At 45.2% G+C, this 16,559-nt stretch overlaps 1 protein-coding gene across 1 annotated transcript in view; it reads left to right on the top strand.

The window, feature by feature from the left end:
* The first annotated feature begins 2,229 nt into the window (after positions 1-2,229).
* The window catches only part of MRPL1 (mitochondrial ribosomal protein L1), a 39,185-nt gene continuing 24,855 nt past the window's right edge, over positions 2,230-16,559 (top strand). Inside the window, exons 1-7 of the mRNA XM_024199917.1 lie at positions 2,230-2,285; positions 2,935-3,043; positions 6,605-6,860; positions 7,919-8,002; positions 11,529-11,600; positions 12,555-12,666; positions 14,388-14,488. Coding sequence (XP_024055685.1) covers positions 2,252-2,285; positions 2,935-3,043; positions 6,605-6,860; positions 7,919-8,002; positions 11,529-11,600; positions 12,555-12,666; positions 14,388-14,488 — 768 coding nt within the window. The 5' untranslated portion in view covers positions 2,230-2,251. The remainder of the gene's footprint in view (positions 2,286-2,934; positions 3,044-6,604; positions 6,861-7,918; positions 8,003-11,528; positions 11,601-12,554; positions 12,667-14,387; positions 14,489-16,559) is intronic.

Raw genomic sequence — 16,559 nt, 5'->3', positions numbered from 1 at the left:
TACCTTTTATTGTGTTTAAACAGCAAGGTACAGCTCAGGACCAGAGCACATCTCCTTTATGTGGTTATTATTTATATTAAAATAGTATCAAGATGTCCCAAGCAGGGACATAGCATGGTTCTGTCCTTACAAGCAAGAACAGTGTCAGATCAGCTATGATGGAAAAGCGTGAAGCCTGAGATTCTCCTTGGGGTCTACTCATCCCCACTGCTCATGGCTAGGTTTCTCTATCTAGATAATTACCTGATCTTATGGGGGTGGTAGCTGAGCAGTACACAAACATCAATGAACTTGTCCTCACGCCAGCCCTGTGAGCCCAGGAAGTATTAGCTCCAGTTTACAGCTGAGAAACCAAGGCACAGAGAGATTAAATAACTGGTGCAGGGTCTTGTCCACTAGGGTTACCATATTTCCACAATCAAAAAAGAGGACGGGGGGGGAGGAGCCCCGCTCTAGCCCTGCCCCTGCCCCACCCCCATCCACTCCCTCCCACTGACTGCCCTCCTCAGAACCCCCAACCCCGCCCTGCTCCTTGTCCCCTGACTGCCCCCTCCTGGGACCCCTGCCACTAACTGCCCCCTAGGACCTCACCCCCTATCTAAGCCTCCCTGCTTCTTGTCCCCTGACTGCCCCCTCCTGAGAACCCTCCACCCTAACTGCCCCCCTAGGACCCTACCTGTCCCCTGACTGCCCCGACCCTTATCCACACCCCCACCCCATATTCACACCCCCGCCCCCAGACAGACCCCGGGGACTCCCATGCCCTATCCAATTGCTCCCTGCCCCCTGACAGGACCCCCAGAACTCCCGACCCATCCAACCCCCGTCCCCTGTCCCCTGACCAGGGCCGGCTTTAATAAATGCCCAGGAATCGGGCTGCGCCAGAGCTCCGGCGCAGCTCCGGCCAGAGCTCCGGCTGGGGTTGCGGGGCTTGGGGCCGGGCCGGAGGTGCTCGGCCAGGCCGGAGCCGCTGGGGCTGGGGCCGGCGCGCTCAGCCAGAACCGGGGCCACCGCCCTGGGGCCCGAGCCGGAGCTGCTGGGGCCGGGCCGGGGGTGCTCGGCCAGGCGCCCGGGGCCTGTGCCGAGCCGGGCCGGAGCCCCTGGGGCCGGCCAGGACCAGAGGGAGCCGCGCCTCCCCAGAGCCCTCCTCCTCGCATCCCCCCCCTTGCCCCAGCTTACCTGCTGCTGCCCACCTGCCCCTGCTTCTTTTCAGGCTTCCCGCGAAGATCTGATTCGCGGGAAGCAGGGGAGGGGGAGGAGCAGGGGGGCGGAGCGTTCAGGGGAGGGGAGGAGGGGGAAGACAGGTGCAGGCCAGACAGCGTGCTGAGCTGCAGGGGATGGGGGGAGCCGGGAAGGGGCTTTGGGTGCCCAGCGGCGCTTGGCCGCTGCTTTTCTATCTATAAATAGCCGACCGGGGGAAATCCCGGACATTTTTAGATTTTTAAAAATCCCCCCCGGACGGCTATTTATAGACCGAAAAGCCAGACTTGTCCGGGGAAATCTGGATGTATGGTAGCCCTATTGTCCACAGACAGGACTTCCGGGGCCTAACCCTTGATTTCCAGGGTCCCAATCCAGTACTGTAACCACAGGACCAGCCCTTCTCTCCAAAGCAGACACTTGTGCAATCCCAATGTTTTTATCAATCAGAAAAACAACACAATCCCAATGTGAAGTAAGGGAGGCCCCGGGGGCCAAGGCTACTACTCTCTCCATGACCCTGCTGGGCCGGGGCAGGCCATCTCTCTGGCCCTGCTCTGGAGCCGGCAGACCTGGCACCCACAGTTGCACGCCCGGCGCTGCCCTTGCACAAGCATGAGCAAGAGACTGGGGGGAGGCACACAGGTCACCAGGCACAGGGGGCTACAGGGGTGCAGGAACAATGTGTATAATGGGGGTGCTGAGCACCATTGAACCAAACTGTAAACCTTGTATATGATGGAAACCCCTTCAAAGCAGGGGGTGCTGCAGCACCCCTAGTTCCAGCACCTGGGGGGGGCAGCACCCCTAGTTCCAGCTCCCCCCTCCCCAGGGCAGCAGGGGCTCTTGGCTCCCATTGACAGTCCTGGAATCCTGGGGGGGGCAGACCCGGCTTCCACGTGCCTCACCGGCAGGGTCGGGGGCTGCTCTCCCCGCCCCCCCCGGCGGAGGGGGAAGGGTGTGACACCGGCACATACAGATACCCCGGAACCTTCCTCCCCGGCTCCGCGCGGCAGCTCGGTTCGCTTTGAGTGTGACACGCCCCGGCGACATGGCGGCGCCCGGCAGGTGCTGCCTGCGGAGACGTGAGTGCGGGGGGGAGGGGCTGGAGCTGAGCCCGGGGGCCGCTGAGCGGGGACCCCCCCCCGCCAACGCCTGTAACGGGGCTGGGGGCGCCGGCCCAGTCCGGGCTCGCTGAGAGCCGTGGGGCCGCCCCGCTCTGGGCTGATTGTCACCCCGGTGCGGCAGGCTCGGCGGGGCGGGGCCCTGAAGGGTCTCACCCGGCGGCTGGAGAAGGGCTGCGGAGGGGCAGCCGGGCTGCTCCCGCCAGACCGGCCGGCTGGAGGCAGGGCGGGGCGGGGCAGGACGGGCCGGCTAGAGGCGGGGCGGCGCGGGGGTCTCCCCAGATCGCGCGTGTTGCCTCGTGTGAAGGTGGGACGGAGCCGCCTCCCGCCCCGCTCCGCTCCGCTTCAGCGCCTGGGAGAGACGCCGACGGGCTTCGCATGGGGACCCTGCCCGAGGGAGGCGCCCTCCAGTGCGGCCCCGCTGACAGGCCTCGCGCCAAGGGCTTGTGATGGATCGACAGGCCCCGGGAATCTGTACAAATAGCTTCACAGATCACGTCAAAATAGATCTTAAAACAAAACAAAACCCCGACCTCTCTGTGCTAACGGATTAGAGTAGCAATATGACGGACTTGAATGTATTTCTTTTTTTTTTTGTATTTTTAAACAGTTCTGGCTCAGTTTCCCAGCTGTATTTTTCCCAGGATTGATCAACGGACCTCAGTAGTTCCCTGCCTTGGAAACATACCGCTATCCATTAGACCCTACGCTGCTGCTAAGTGAGTGTTTACTGTATTTCTAGCAGGCTGTGTCTGTAGTTGTGGGTTGCGCAAATGGGTTTTAAAATTCAGAAGAATTAATATCTTGAATATTGGTGTAAGTGGCGCTGTTGCACATATCACTAGTACAACTTATTGTAGGGGGACTGTTGCCCCCTTACTAACATTCAGTGGGGGTGTTTTGGTTGGCTAGCTCCTAGCACTAAAAGGGGAAGGGTCGATGGGAAATCAGGAGCCTGAGACTGACAGTCCCCAGGAACAATGGGGAGAGGCCAATGCTTCAGATCAGCCTGATTGACAGGGTGGGCAGGCTAATCAGAGAATCAGGAGGCCAGGGCGGTCCGTGTGAACTGGAATGGCCTGACTCAGACAGAGTGGGGCCGAGTTAAGGAGAGAGCAGAGGCCCGAGCTAAGTTGCTGGGAGCAGAGTTGCAGCCCCAAAGCCAGAGCACAGCCCAGAGAGAGCAGAGCTGCCCTGGGAGGAGAGCTGCAGCCACCAGAGCCAGAGGGGCCAGACAAGCAACCCAGGAAGCAGGTCAGAGCTGGGAACAGAGTCACAGAAGCAGCCTGCAGAGCAGACCTGTCCTGGGGGCAGAGCCAGAGAGGCCAGAGAAGCAGCCCAGGGAGCTGGAGGCAGAGCAGCAGCAGCAGCCGTGCTGAGGCAGAGTGGAGCTGGGGCTGGAGCAGTCCGGAGCTGGGTGCGGTGAGCAGCTGGGGAGAGGAGGGGGACCCTGGGCAGTGGGCCCAGCGCAGCGAGACACCTCAGCCAAGAGGCTCTGCAGGCCAGACTTGGAGGGGGATCGTAACCCTGTCAGGGCGGGGGCGACGCTGGGAAAAAGGGTTCTGCCACCTAGAGCCTGAGAGCGTGTGGCCACCGCCAGAGCAAGCGTCCAACCCGCAGCGTCTCTGCAGCACAGCCAGGGCCTGAGAAGGAGCCTGGGACCTACAAGGAACAGACTGTGACCTGCCCTGACGTGCCAGAGACACTGTTTGTAATGTTCCCTGCCACAGAGCGGGGTGATGTGTTTTCCTTTAACTTTTCCCATTTTTCCTTATTCTTTTTTTTTAAATTAATTGTTAATTTAACAACTTGTATTTGCTTTAAATTGTATAGAATAATCAGTGGGTCAGGGAGGTGCCCAGTGCAGAGAGGGTACCCCGTAGTGGGGATACCCTAGCCCCTGTCCTAGGTGACCACAGCAGGGTTGGGGGGTTGAGCCCCCCAGGAATCCTGGGCCCAGCCTTGTTGGGGTTACGAGGACTCTGCCAGACAGGAGAGTGGAAGAGGAGCCCTCAAGAGCAGGGAGGCCTCTGGGTAAAGGGAGTGGGAGCGAGGACTCAGATCCTTTCGCTAGCCCACTTCTTCTACAAGAGCTTGGTGTTATGTTGTGTTTGAATAGCAGTAAGTGATCACCGGATTGGAGACTGTACCATACTGCATATGCATGAAGGAGTGGAGTTGCAAATATTACCTTAACTTTTGTGTTTTGACATAACTGTGCAACATTAACTTAGATCTTTAACACAATCATATGAACTGCAGAGTATCAGGTGCAAAACACCTTGAGAGTATTTATTCCCAAACTGATTTTGTGCCTGATTTTCCAGAGGTATTGAGCAGCTACAGCTCCCATTGAGTTTGACAGGAATTGTAGTTACTCAGCACCTTTAAAAATCAGGACCTTAACTTTTACAGATAGCAAAGAATTGCTTAGGAGTAAACTGCTCTTTTTCCTGCTATGAGAATATTCTGATTTCTGTTATGATCATGTGACAATCCTTGAGAACCCTTCTTTCTCTCTCCTTTGTGATAACCAAAGTCTCATGTAAAAATAGACCAATTCCCTTCCTTAATAAAAACAAAATTTAAAATTCAATCGATTATAGAGCAGTGGTTCCCAAACTAGGGGCGCGGCTTGTTCAGGGTAAGCCCCTGGCGAGCCGGGCTGGTTTGTTTACCTGCCGTGTCCGCAGGTTCGGCCGATCGCAGCTCCCAGTGGCCGCAGATCGCCGCTCCAGGCCAATGGGGGCTGCGGGAAGCGGCGGCCAGCACGTCCCTTGGCCCGCGCTGCTTCCTGCAGCTCCCATTGGCTGAGAATGGAGAACCGCAGCCACTGGGAGCTGCAATTGGCTGAACTTGAGGACGTGGCAGGTAAGCAGCCTGGCCCAGCCCGCCAGGGGTTTACTCTGAACAAGCCGCGCCCCTAGTTTGGGAACCACTGCTATAGAGCCTAAGAGGTGTTAAATGTTTACTTTGCAGAACCATAGCCAAACCTACTGGACGCCCCAAAATGGGATTCTTAAAAGTAGAGAAAACTTAAGGACGTTTCAGAGAGCTGTAAGGAGGAGGGTGGAGAGGGCTGATCATTTATGACCCACATTGGGTAAAAGAGATTTATTTGGTCTGCCTGGGTAGCCAGTCGTAAATGGCTTCTACTGTACTAGTTGTAATGGGTTACAATATCTTTCCCATATACACAGAATATGGGATTGTTCAGTATGGCGCTGAATTAATTCCTTCCTACAAGAAATTAATGGAAACTGGCAAAGATGACAAAGCACATTCACCTTGCTAGCTTCCGGATAGTCTTAAAATATGGGGGGGGGACTAACTCCTACAGATCTGTGAGTGAATAGGATTGCCAGGATAATGTCCCACTTACCTTTTTTGAGAAGAAAATCTTGACGCTTTTGGAAGTGTTTATTTGAATTTCTAAAAGTGGAACTCATCCTTTTTGTAATACCTGAAACAACAACTTCAGAGTTGGAATTTCAATTTGTGTTTTGCCATTAAATACAAAATAAGTGGTAACATTAATGGAATGCAACTTGTGCACTAACGTTGGGAGATCAGTGGTGAAGCCAACACAGTTATCTAAATTAACCTTTGAGCCAAAGCCGAGATATTTTGCTCTGATATTTATCTAGGGAGTCAGTCATTATCAGAGCACAAATTCAGATTCCAAAGTCGTTAGTGCTCTTTCACTAAACTGATTGCACAAAAACAGATTTTAAAGCTTCTGATTTCTGAGAGGATATTCAGGATTGTTGCCATGATGAGGTGGGAGCTACATCCCACAGGAAACTTGAAGCCAGGAAGAAAATAACATTGTAATGTTTAATGCTTTAGGAATTTTTACTGGATTACTGAGGCAGATTGGTTTAGAGGGATTATTATGATTTTTTTTAATAGGCGCTATGTTCTGATTATTTAAATCTTCATTAAGATGACTAGCGAAGTCCATCTGTGACCATACTCCTAGTCGGTCACTAGGTAATCTAACATCTCTTGATGTTCGTAGCCTTTGAGGTTCAGTTTCATTAATAGCCTTTTGGTTCTGATTTGTCTTTACTCTTCCTCCTATGTTTACAGTAGATGGGTGGGCGGAGCAGGTGGGAAGTCAAGCGCAGTTTTGAGGGATTGACATTTCATGAGTTGACTTGGCCACACAAGACATTGCTTTTTATTGAGATGCAGTTTCAACCAAACTCTTTTGTATTCAAGTACATACTAAGCATTAAGGTTAATGGTCTTATATTTATCATTTTGATTTGCAAAAGAACTGCAAAAAAAGGTTCAAAGGATGCCAAGCAGAAAACTTCAGATGCAGAGCCAGCAAAAAAAAAGAACACTTACAGACGAAAGTTAGCAAGCAAGCCAGTGGATGATGTGTATTTAACATGGTTGTATGAAAGGCCAGTCTATGAGGCAGAGGTGGCTGTGGACATGCTGAAGAAGTTTCAGCAATTGGACTTCACTTACCCAAAACAACATGTATATGCTAACATCACTCTGGATATGATGCTAGAGAAGAAGGTATGTTGACAGTACCTACAGATTTGCAGTTGTGATATTTTAAGAAACTACCTTTCTTAATTGTAAGGGAAAGAAATGCAATATGGCGAAGAGCCTTTCCTGTCATCTTGTTCTGGCTCAGCCTCCAAACCTCTTTCACATTTTGCGACACGTTTATGCCAGGTATTCAGTGGTCTTTCCTAGACGACACTGTGCTTTGGCAGAACTGTACATGGTATCCTTCAAATTCAGGACTTAAGATGTTGTTTCCTCCGGTTATCAACAATTTCTGTTCTTCTTCTAATGTTTTAAAGACTGCTGTATAGCTAAAGTCCTATTCCAAGACACAACCTATTTTGATAATGATTATCTGTGTTCATATAGTCCCTTTAGAAGACTTGTATAGTTTAAAAGTTGGCGTCCGGTCATGGAAAAATCCTGTATTCATTCTCTCTCTCTCTCTCTTCCCCCCCCTCCCCCCCTTGCCAGTGCTGTTCACATTGTGGTGTATTGAACAGCAATCCACATCTAATCCCCTACTGTTCCTGGGTGCACTCCTTATGGGAAGGAGAGTAGAGACAATAATTTTCTTTCCTCTTTTCCCCTCCTGTTTTTATTTCGCTTCCTTCTGCCCTTGGTGAATGTTGTCACTTCTCTTTTGGCAGCACGACAGGAAAAGCAGCGTGTATGGGAATGGCATAGGCACTTTCCTTGTTTTGAGGGAGTAATAAACTGAACTAGAGGGACAAAAATACAGAAGTGTGTAAAGTGTCGATTCGTTCTATTCTCATATTTCAAGTAATGCATTTTAGGCTCTCTAGTTGTCAAGTCAACAGCTTACTTAACGTACCAAAAATAATCTATAGGTAGAGCTGTTCTTCTTTATTTGTAATTTCAGTAGTTCGTAGTCAACTTACAACACAAATGTTAGTACACAGTGAACCAGCTCCACACAAGTGGGAAAAATATACAAAACAACCTTTTGTATAAACCAAGTTCCAGTTAGGCTTTAGATGTCCTACAGTAAGATAGTTTTAAATTTGCACCAACCATTTGTTTTTGTTTTTTTATATCCTTAGAAAAAAGTGGATCAGTTTGTTGGCACCATTCTTCTACCATATCCTTTTGTAACTGAAATCAATAAAGTTATGGTATTCACAGAGGTGAGTAAATGTGTTATTTAAAAGTCCTTCATTTCAGATATTTTATGTATACAACAAATGTTTAGTACATGGTTCACTTTTGTATTTGTTTAGGACAGTTGTTCTTAAACGTTTTTTTTTTTGAGGGCCACTTGAAAATTGCTGAGGATCTCAGCGGACCACTTAATGATCTTTCCAAATGTTGTTTGTACCGTTAGCTAAATATTGTAAAGTGCTTTGGATAAAAGCGCTATATTAAAAAATACTTGATGATAAACACTTTTTTGTTCTACAAATAAAAGCCCACAGTTCATATTTTAATATCAGTGGTCTTTACCTTTCTGATGTGATGTGCCCTCTCTCCCCCGTCATGGCAGCCACAGAGCTGAGGCTGGGAAGGGAGGGGGGGGGGTCTCTCCCTCTCTCCCCCACTGCAGCAGCCCCCGAGCTGGGGCTGGAAAGGAGGCGGGTCTCTTCCTCCACCACAGCAGCCACAGAGCTGAGGCTAGGAAGGAGGGCCGTCTTTCCCCGGCAGCTGGGGAAAGTTGCTTCTTTCTCTGGCCGCCGCAGCCCTGCATGTCCCAAATTCCCCCCCACCCCCTCTTCTCACCCCACTGCCCCCTCCCACCTATTTCCCTCCCCCCCAAGGCCACCACCTCACCTTACATGTACATCTTCTCCAGGGTCCAGGCACCTAATTAGTGGAGCCATGTCTGCACGGTTCCACTAATTAGATGGGTGGCCCTTCATTGTCTTGTGTGCGGCCGCCCAGGCGTGCACCTTAGAAGGAACTATCCGTGGACCACCTGAATGGAGCTCGCGGACCACTGGTGGTCCACGGACTACGGTTTGAGAACCTCTGATGTAGGACCTTTTGTTCTGAAGGATCCCGAAGTGTTTTACAAAGTTCCTTGGGCCAGGAACTACCTTTGGCTCTGGTTGCTTAGCAATTTAATACATTTATTCCTACTTTTTTGGGTTCTCCTGTCTTGTGTATGTACACTTATCTGTTAGCAGAATAGTCTAGTACTGTAAATTTAAGAGGAATTGAGTACCAAGGCTGAAGCAACTCATAATGGAGTTCTTGTAACCTAATGCGGGCTAAAGGAAATGTCCTTTCGCTTGTTAGAATCCATTGCTGTTTTTCTCATTCTCCCCGTTTGTCCATAATTATTTTTCACCTTTATTTATTTAAACGTCAATTTATATAATGTAAAGTTTGTGCCTCTGTATTTGGTTTGTCTTAATACCAAATGCTCAATCTTTTAGTTGCCCTCCTTAAACCTTTTCTCCTTTCTTTCAAGACTGCCAAATGCCTGGCTTATGTACATAATAGAAAACTAATATTTTAGAATAAGTCTTTTATAGAACTTTTGCTGCTACATTTCATTTAAAGTACTTAAATGCTCATGAAAGGTCCTGCATTAACAGCCCTATGTACCACAAATCTTCACTTATCCACAGAATAGGGACAGCACAAGCATTGGCAGAACCTATGCTGCACTCTAATAGCAGCCATTTTTTCAGGCACAAGATGGGCTATAACAAAAATAGACCAAAATTTAAGCCAAATAAATATTTTGCATCGGGCCCTGGAGCTTGTTAGTGTAATTGTAGAAAATCACCAAAGGGAGCAAATTTCATCAAATGTGAGAGCCCTGCTACCACTTCTGGAGAGTTCAGCTGTAGAGGCTTCCAGCTGCCTTTAATAGTTTTAACAGGGGATAAAGTGAAAAGCAATCTCCCAACAACCATATCACAGATCATTTAAGGTTGTAAGGATAATGATCACCCAGAAGATAGCAGGAAACCACTGCAGAAACTTGAGTCCAACTGTTCTATATTCAAGCTACCACTCAGGGTATGTCGACACTTACTGGGTAGTTCGACGGCTGGCAATCGAAGTTCCGGGTTCGATTTATCGCATCTGGTCTGGACGCGATAAGTCGAACCAGGAAGTGCTCGCCGTCGACTGCGGTACTCCAGCTAGACGAGAGGAGTACCGCGGAGTCGACGGGGAGCCTGCCTGCCGCGTGTGGACCGCGTCTGAACCGCGGTAAGTTCGAAGTAAGGTATGTCGAATTCAGCTACGTTATTCACGTAGCTGAATTTGCGTACCTTACTTCGACTTGGGGGGTAAGTGTAGACCAAGCCTAAGACAAGCAACAGCATTCTACCCACAAGCTCCACCTAGTGTAGATTGCAAAGGTAGCCCTAAGCAGAATGCAGTAGAGTAGTCTAATATCAAGTGACAGAGACATGAATCATGGTTGTATTGCCTGTACTGGGAAAGAATACCTGCAGCATGCTGGCTATCTATAGATAATGAAAGGCACTAGGGGCCAGCTTGCCAACTGAGAATTCAGGGACAGTAATGATTCCAGTGGGACCTCTAATATGTGAGCCATTTTAGTAAAAGATGGGCATGATGTGTATCCTTCTTAGGAGGTTCTGGATATTCATGCCATTATTTTCTGACTCTCTCTTCTAACAAAAGCTTCCACTTGTCATCCAGTTTGCTTTCATCAAGGTCCCTGCCTAAGTCAAATAACTCGGAAAGAAATGATTTTGTAGAATCAGAGTTAAATGGAAGATGTAGAATTGAGTATCCCCAGCAGATTGATGATACTGCAGCTCAGAAACTTCTCTCTCACTGTACGATTTGCATAATGGATAGGAGTGTGACAGAATGCAACTCATTGTGACCCTTCATATGTGAGCACCTGGGGGAGGACAAGTAGTTTCCCCAGAATCTACCCACCAGGACCCCTGTGAGAAGAAAGTGTGAAGCTATGTAATTTCTTTTTTTATAAAAATTAAACATGACTTTATAATAGCTCATGTAAGCAAGCCATTAATATCTCATCAATGGTATTAAAAGCTGTTGATAGATCACTAGATGATATTGATGGTTTCTGTTCAGTACTGAGATTTGAAAGTAAACTAATTGGATCACGTGTAGAGAATGAATGAGTAATTTCCAAACATCTTTTCAAGTAAAGGTTTCTTCAGTATTTGTTTAATGGTAGCTTGTTCACCTCAAGGAAGTTATTAACAATCATCTTTACTAGTGCACTAAAACTTGCTCCACTTTTTCTTTAAAGGATAAGGCTCCATCTAACAGATGGCTGGTTGCTTCATCCTGATCATGGAGAAAGAAAGCAAAAAACTGAGTGAAAACTACCCAGCATAAATTGTTAACATTTCCTGTCTCACTGTAACACTGTTCTCTAGATTTGGTGAGATCATGGCAAAGATTTTGTTGCCACTCCTTACTGGGACCTGATTAAAATTTGTTAATTAGAGAGAAAGCTTCCACTAAAGATCCCCAGAGCCACCTATCTCTAAACTTCACTAGTTTTTAAACAGTTGTTCTCACCTGATAGTTTCATGTTTAACTCACAAGTGAGTTGGTTTTTCATTCAGTGCATATGGCTGTGCTGGCGAAATCATTCTACTGTTGATGACATTGAAGTAATAACAGAATGGTTGCTAGTACATACGTTTTATCTGGGCTGTCGGTTTTTTTTTTTTTTTTTTTTTACAGAAAGCAGAAGAAATTAAAATAGCAAAAGAAAATGGAGCTGCTTTTGCAGGAGGGACTGAATTAATCGAAAAGGTATTTTTTTTATATTAGTGTAAATTGCATTTTTCACTTTACAAAAACTCTTGTCAAAGCTGGGAAGCTTTACCCTTGTAAATTTCAGTGGTCTAAACTGAGAGGTGAGACAAACGATGGTGTTAAACTCATTCTAGTTTACTGACATGTAAGTAGATGTAACACATGCTCTGATAAGGAAGGAGAATGGGGTTGTAAGAAGAAAAGTAAGCAATGGAATACCTTATAAGATGTAAGATAAAACAGGTCTGCCCTCCTTTACCTTAGTTTTCTATTGGTCGCTTTAAAGGAGTTGTTTTCAACCTTTCATTTGCGGATACCTAAATAATTTCAAATGGAGGTGCATAGTCTGCAGCGCCCCAAGGATCCGTGGACCACAGGTTGAAAACCACGGTTCTATGGTAATAGCAATCTTTTGCAGACCCCTTAGACACGTCTGCAGACCCCAGGTTGAAAACCACTGTTTTAAAGGAAGCTTGCTGGGTTTTTTTTTTTTGTTTTTTGTTTTTAGCCTTTTCTGGCAATGAAAATAAAGCCTATTTTATTTTTTACAATTTTAAAAAATTACTTATGGAGTGTAATTTTCCATTGCTCTCTCAAGCTTACAAGCGAGTATATTTAGATCTTCGTTTTACATTCTCTTGTGGTTGGCTTTAAGAATGTGATCTTTCTAAAAACTAGAACGTTGGTTCCAAGAACTCTTCAAAGTGGGGACTTTGTCTTCCCTACTACAGAACCTAGCACTCTTTGACACTGCATTGGTCATATTGCCAAATATTTAAAGTCTGATGGCTGAAAAACACAAGAGACAGAAGGCTTTTTCTTTCCTGAGGGTATTTTTTTTTTAATTCTGAGCATTTTTTCTCAAAAATAAATATTACTTGCATTTTTAAATACACTTCTCTCTGTATATTGCAAACTTTCACATAATTATTCTGGCTTTTTTAATTTCAGATTTTGGATGATGAAATCAATGCAGATTTTTACATAGCCGTTCCTGAAATAATAGCAAAGCTGCTACCTTTAAAAAACAAACTAAGAAAAAAATTTCCAAAGACCAGCAGAAGTAAGGCATTTTCATTAAATATTATTTTATATCTATTAAATATTTAATCACATTAATGTATTAATATTAAATAATAAGCCCTTGAGCAGGAGCTTTCTCTTGAAACAATTTAATCAGCCTGTTAATTTAGGAAATGAAGCTGTGTAAAATGTATATCTGGAATGAAGTCTTTTACTGACTGGTGAGAGGATCTTTACCGAGTTTGATTGTGATTTGAGACCAATATGATCTTTGAAAAATCTGGTACTGTGAGCCAGTTCTTCAGTTTAAATGAACTTGAATTTAGAGTCAAGCTCTATTTGCGTAAACTTATGGGAACTATTCATATGCAAGAAACCACTTATAGTGAGAGATCTACTTAGAGAAATACATGCAAAGTCACGTACTTTGAAACATATATGTTGCAAAGAACTGAAATATGCTTATAATAAACTTCTGCTTATAGCAAAGTTTTGTAGGGGAAAATGGTTTCACTAAAACAATGAAAAATGTGCGTAAATTTTGTGTAGTCACTTGCACCACAACTTGCTAGTTATTTGTATGTTTTGCCCACTTTTTAACCACATTTGAATGGCATCTGTCTTTAACCTATTTCTCTTTCACAATTAGTTTCTTCATGATGCTATAAATATTCTCTCTCTTGGTATCAGATCTCCCACAACAACAAACATCATTCTTTAAAATATCTTTCTCTGTTTTTTGACCTTCCTTTGTTTCCAAATGATCTTAATTTGTTACTTCTAACATGATCCAAATTAAAATCCTGCTGCTGTTCAAGCATTTGTTTTTTTTCTTGCTAACATTGTTATGCACTGAGAGTTTCAATCAAGAACTTTTCCTCATCTTTAGTGTTTTCTTCCCTCCCACAACTGTCTGCACAATGTATTTACAAGCAGGCAGACAACATTTGTGCTCTTTAAACATTTGGAGCAAACAACTACCCTGTCAAAAATGTAACAGACCTCTACAGATGTGCATTAGAACACATTGAAGCCTATATTGTGGCCTTAAGAGATTATTCAGTTTCTAGTTTAGCAACACCTGATTTCTGCTACAGCCAACAAAAAACATGGGTAAAATAGAGTTTACATTTCAAACAAGCACGTGACATTATAAGCCAAATAGGCCCTTGCCGCTCAGCTGTTTTTTTCCTCTTCTTGTTACTGAGGGGAATGGGTGTATCTATCTTGGCTGGATTGAGTCAGCACATTGTATAAAACGTCTAATACTGTCGCTTACTAACTATATTTTGATCATCTTGTGATATTTTAAAAATAGACAGGTTTGTTTTGTTTTTTTTCTGTTTAATTTCAGTTTAGAAATATGTTTTCCAAACCAGATCTCTAACTGCTGTAATACGACTGTTGCAAGAGACTTCATTTTTATAAAGCTCTACTACAGGCTTTTCAACTTAAACTATCTTGATATATTTCTTGCAGATAAATTACATCCTGTTATAGAAATATTCATGTGCAGTAATTAGTGATTAAAAGTACATAGGCTCCTAAAACAACTCAGTCTAACCTAGGGATGTAAAGGTATAGAATAGGGGTCCATTGGGGGGCCCTGACTCTGTCCTCAGCATCTTGCAGGTGTGTCAAGGAGGATGATGGTTTCTTGTCTCGATTACCTTTAGAGGGAACACTTCTAACTTTCTCATTTTGGTTGTACTAGATGTACGGACGCTAATACTTTCTTCCACTTTTTGTTTTTCTAATTAGATTCTCTGGGCCGTGACATTCCAAAAATGCTGGAACTCTTTAAAACGGGCCATGAGTATGTGGTAGAAGAGGAGAATCTTATCGAGACAAGAATAGCAACGGTACGCTCTACAAAGAATTTTTTAGCAAATAATTCATGTACTTCCCTTTATTATTTAGTGCAGTAGTTAATAATTTACTGAAAGATACACAGTATGCCCTTGGTAACCTGTATGTTTTGTAGCTTTTTAGGAATGTGGTTCACTAACCAGTTAACTAAATACATTGTGCTGTTGAATGATTTTAAGTTAGAGCAGTTCCTGTAAATCATTAAACCTCTGCTAATATAAGAGTTTTCCTATTTTAAAAAATTAGGAAAGCAAGCTATGCTAACGCACCGAGAAATGAAAGTTGTCAGAAATAGTCTTGTGATGCATGACAATTTGCCACCATCTTGTAATGGACAGTAGTGCTAAACGAAAGCATGGGATAAAACTCAAATATTACTGGAACCTCTATTCCAGACAGATTATTGGGAGTGGTGTTTAATTTTAATACTTCAGTATCATCCCATTTAAGATTTTGCACTTGAACTTTTTCAGTTCCTCCACAGTAGAACAAGCTCACAATAATTCATATTTTGACTTTCTGGGTCACTGATCATTTTGCTTTTTCTTAGTTTTAATCTCCAGGGTGTTTTCTGTTGGTGTAAAAATGTTCTGCCTATTTGTATAGGCAGATCCAGAAGTATTTGCTGCATATACCTTAATAAGTTGTATAGGCTTTTTATTGCATTTAAAGTCCTATCTGTATGACCACATTTTAAAAAAGTTCGTTACTTTTGGATAATATCTGCCACATGATATAGTACATTTGTATATTGAATACTGTGTGTTTTTTTAAACCTGATTTCTCGTGCTATAGTATCTTTATAATCTTTCATTTCCCCCCTCCCTTTTCAATGTTGCTTTCCTTATCTCTTTGTCTGTTACCTTTCCTGCTCTGGGTTCTGTTTCTGTTCTGTACTTGTTTCTCTCCTCAAGACACTCCCTCTTTCTCCCCCCTCCCTGTTTTTTTCCCTTTCTCCGTAGCTGTCTGCCCTGCCTGACTCTGCTTTGCTTTGTGTACTGATGCCAGCAAAATGAAATTTACAAGCTTCCTAATTCCTGAAGCTTTTTCTGGTAGTGTTTCAAGGATCAAGAATCTTGCAAAGTCTAATTAGAGGGTCCTGCATGTCACTCAGGATTTGATCCTCCTCTTAATATTTGAAACTGAAGTTCCATGAACATTTTCCTTGTGAGACATATTGCAAGTTTCATAGAAGTTGAAAATTCCCTTTATGTTCAGCAGTTTTTCTAAAATCTTAGGTCAGCGCTCAGAACAGTTTACCATGTCTTGTACAAAGTATGGGTCAGATTGTGAGTTCCTCTGGAGAAGGGGCACAGAGGGGTCAATGACCTGGGAAACGTATTTGTATTGTAGTGGTGCCGAGGAACCCTCATCAGGGCCTCATTGTGCTAGGTACTGTACAAACTCACAACACAAAGATGGCCCAAGGAACTTACAATCTAAATACAAGACGAGAGACAACAGGTGGATACAGAAGGCAGACTGGGGAATTTCAAGGGAACAGAGAGATAATTGAAAACTGTGCGGAATTTGGGACTCGGGGAGTTTGTAGGGAACAAAGCCCGCCCCAATCCCTATGGATCCCAGATATATGGAGATCTCCACATTAATCATTGCTTGTCCTCTCTTCTCTGATGCACATTTGCTGCAGAGCTCCTGTACGAGCCTTGCAGCTATTTCCCCTGAGGCTGCTAAGCAGCTGCTGTTGTGGGGATCCAGAAGCAATTAGAGAAACTCCAAACCTAAGTAACTCTCACTCAGGCTTCTGTGCAGTAGTCCAAATGATCAGCAGGAGACTGTGTGATTGGTGTCCAGCCCTCTGCTCTGCCCCTAGCCGTATCCTGAAACCCCACAGAACCTCTTCCATGTGGAGCGTCAGGAGAGGGCCCATCAGTTGGATGCTGGGAAAGAGAAAGTGCTCCCTGTAACAGGGTGACAAGATCTAGGACCTTGCATAGAAATTCAGAGCTCTTCTCCTGAATTCTCCTAGTCTCCAGTGCGAGAATCCTGCTTAGAGAAGAGTACGTTCTGCTGACTCTCACTACGTAACACCGGTCCTTACTA

Source organism: Terrapene carolina, unplaced genomic scaffold, assembly GCF_002925995.2.
Source record: "Terrapene carolina triunguis isolate 2854851 unplaced genomic scaffold, T_m_triunguis-2.0 Scaffold136, whole genome shotgun sequence".
In the NCBI taxonomy this organism is placed as follows: Eukaryota; Metazoa; Chordata; order Testudines; family Emydidae; genus Terrapene; species Terrapene triunguis.
This window is presented reverse-complemented; position numbering and strand designations above follow the sequence as displayed.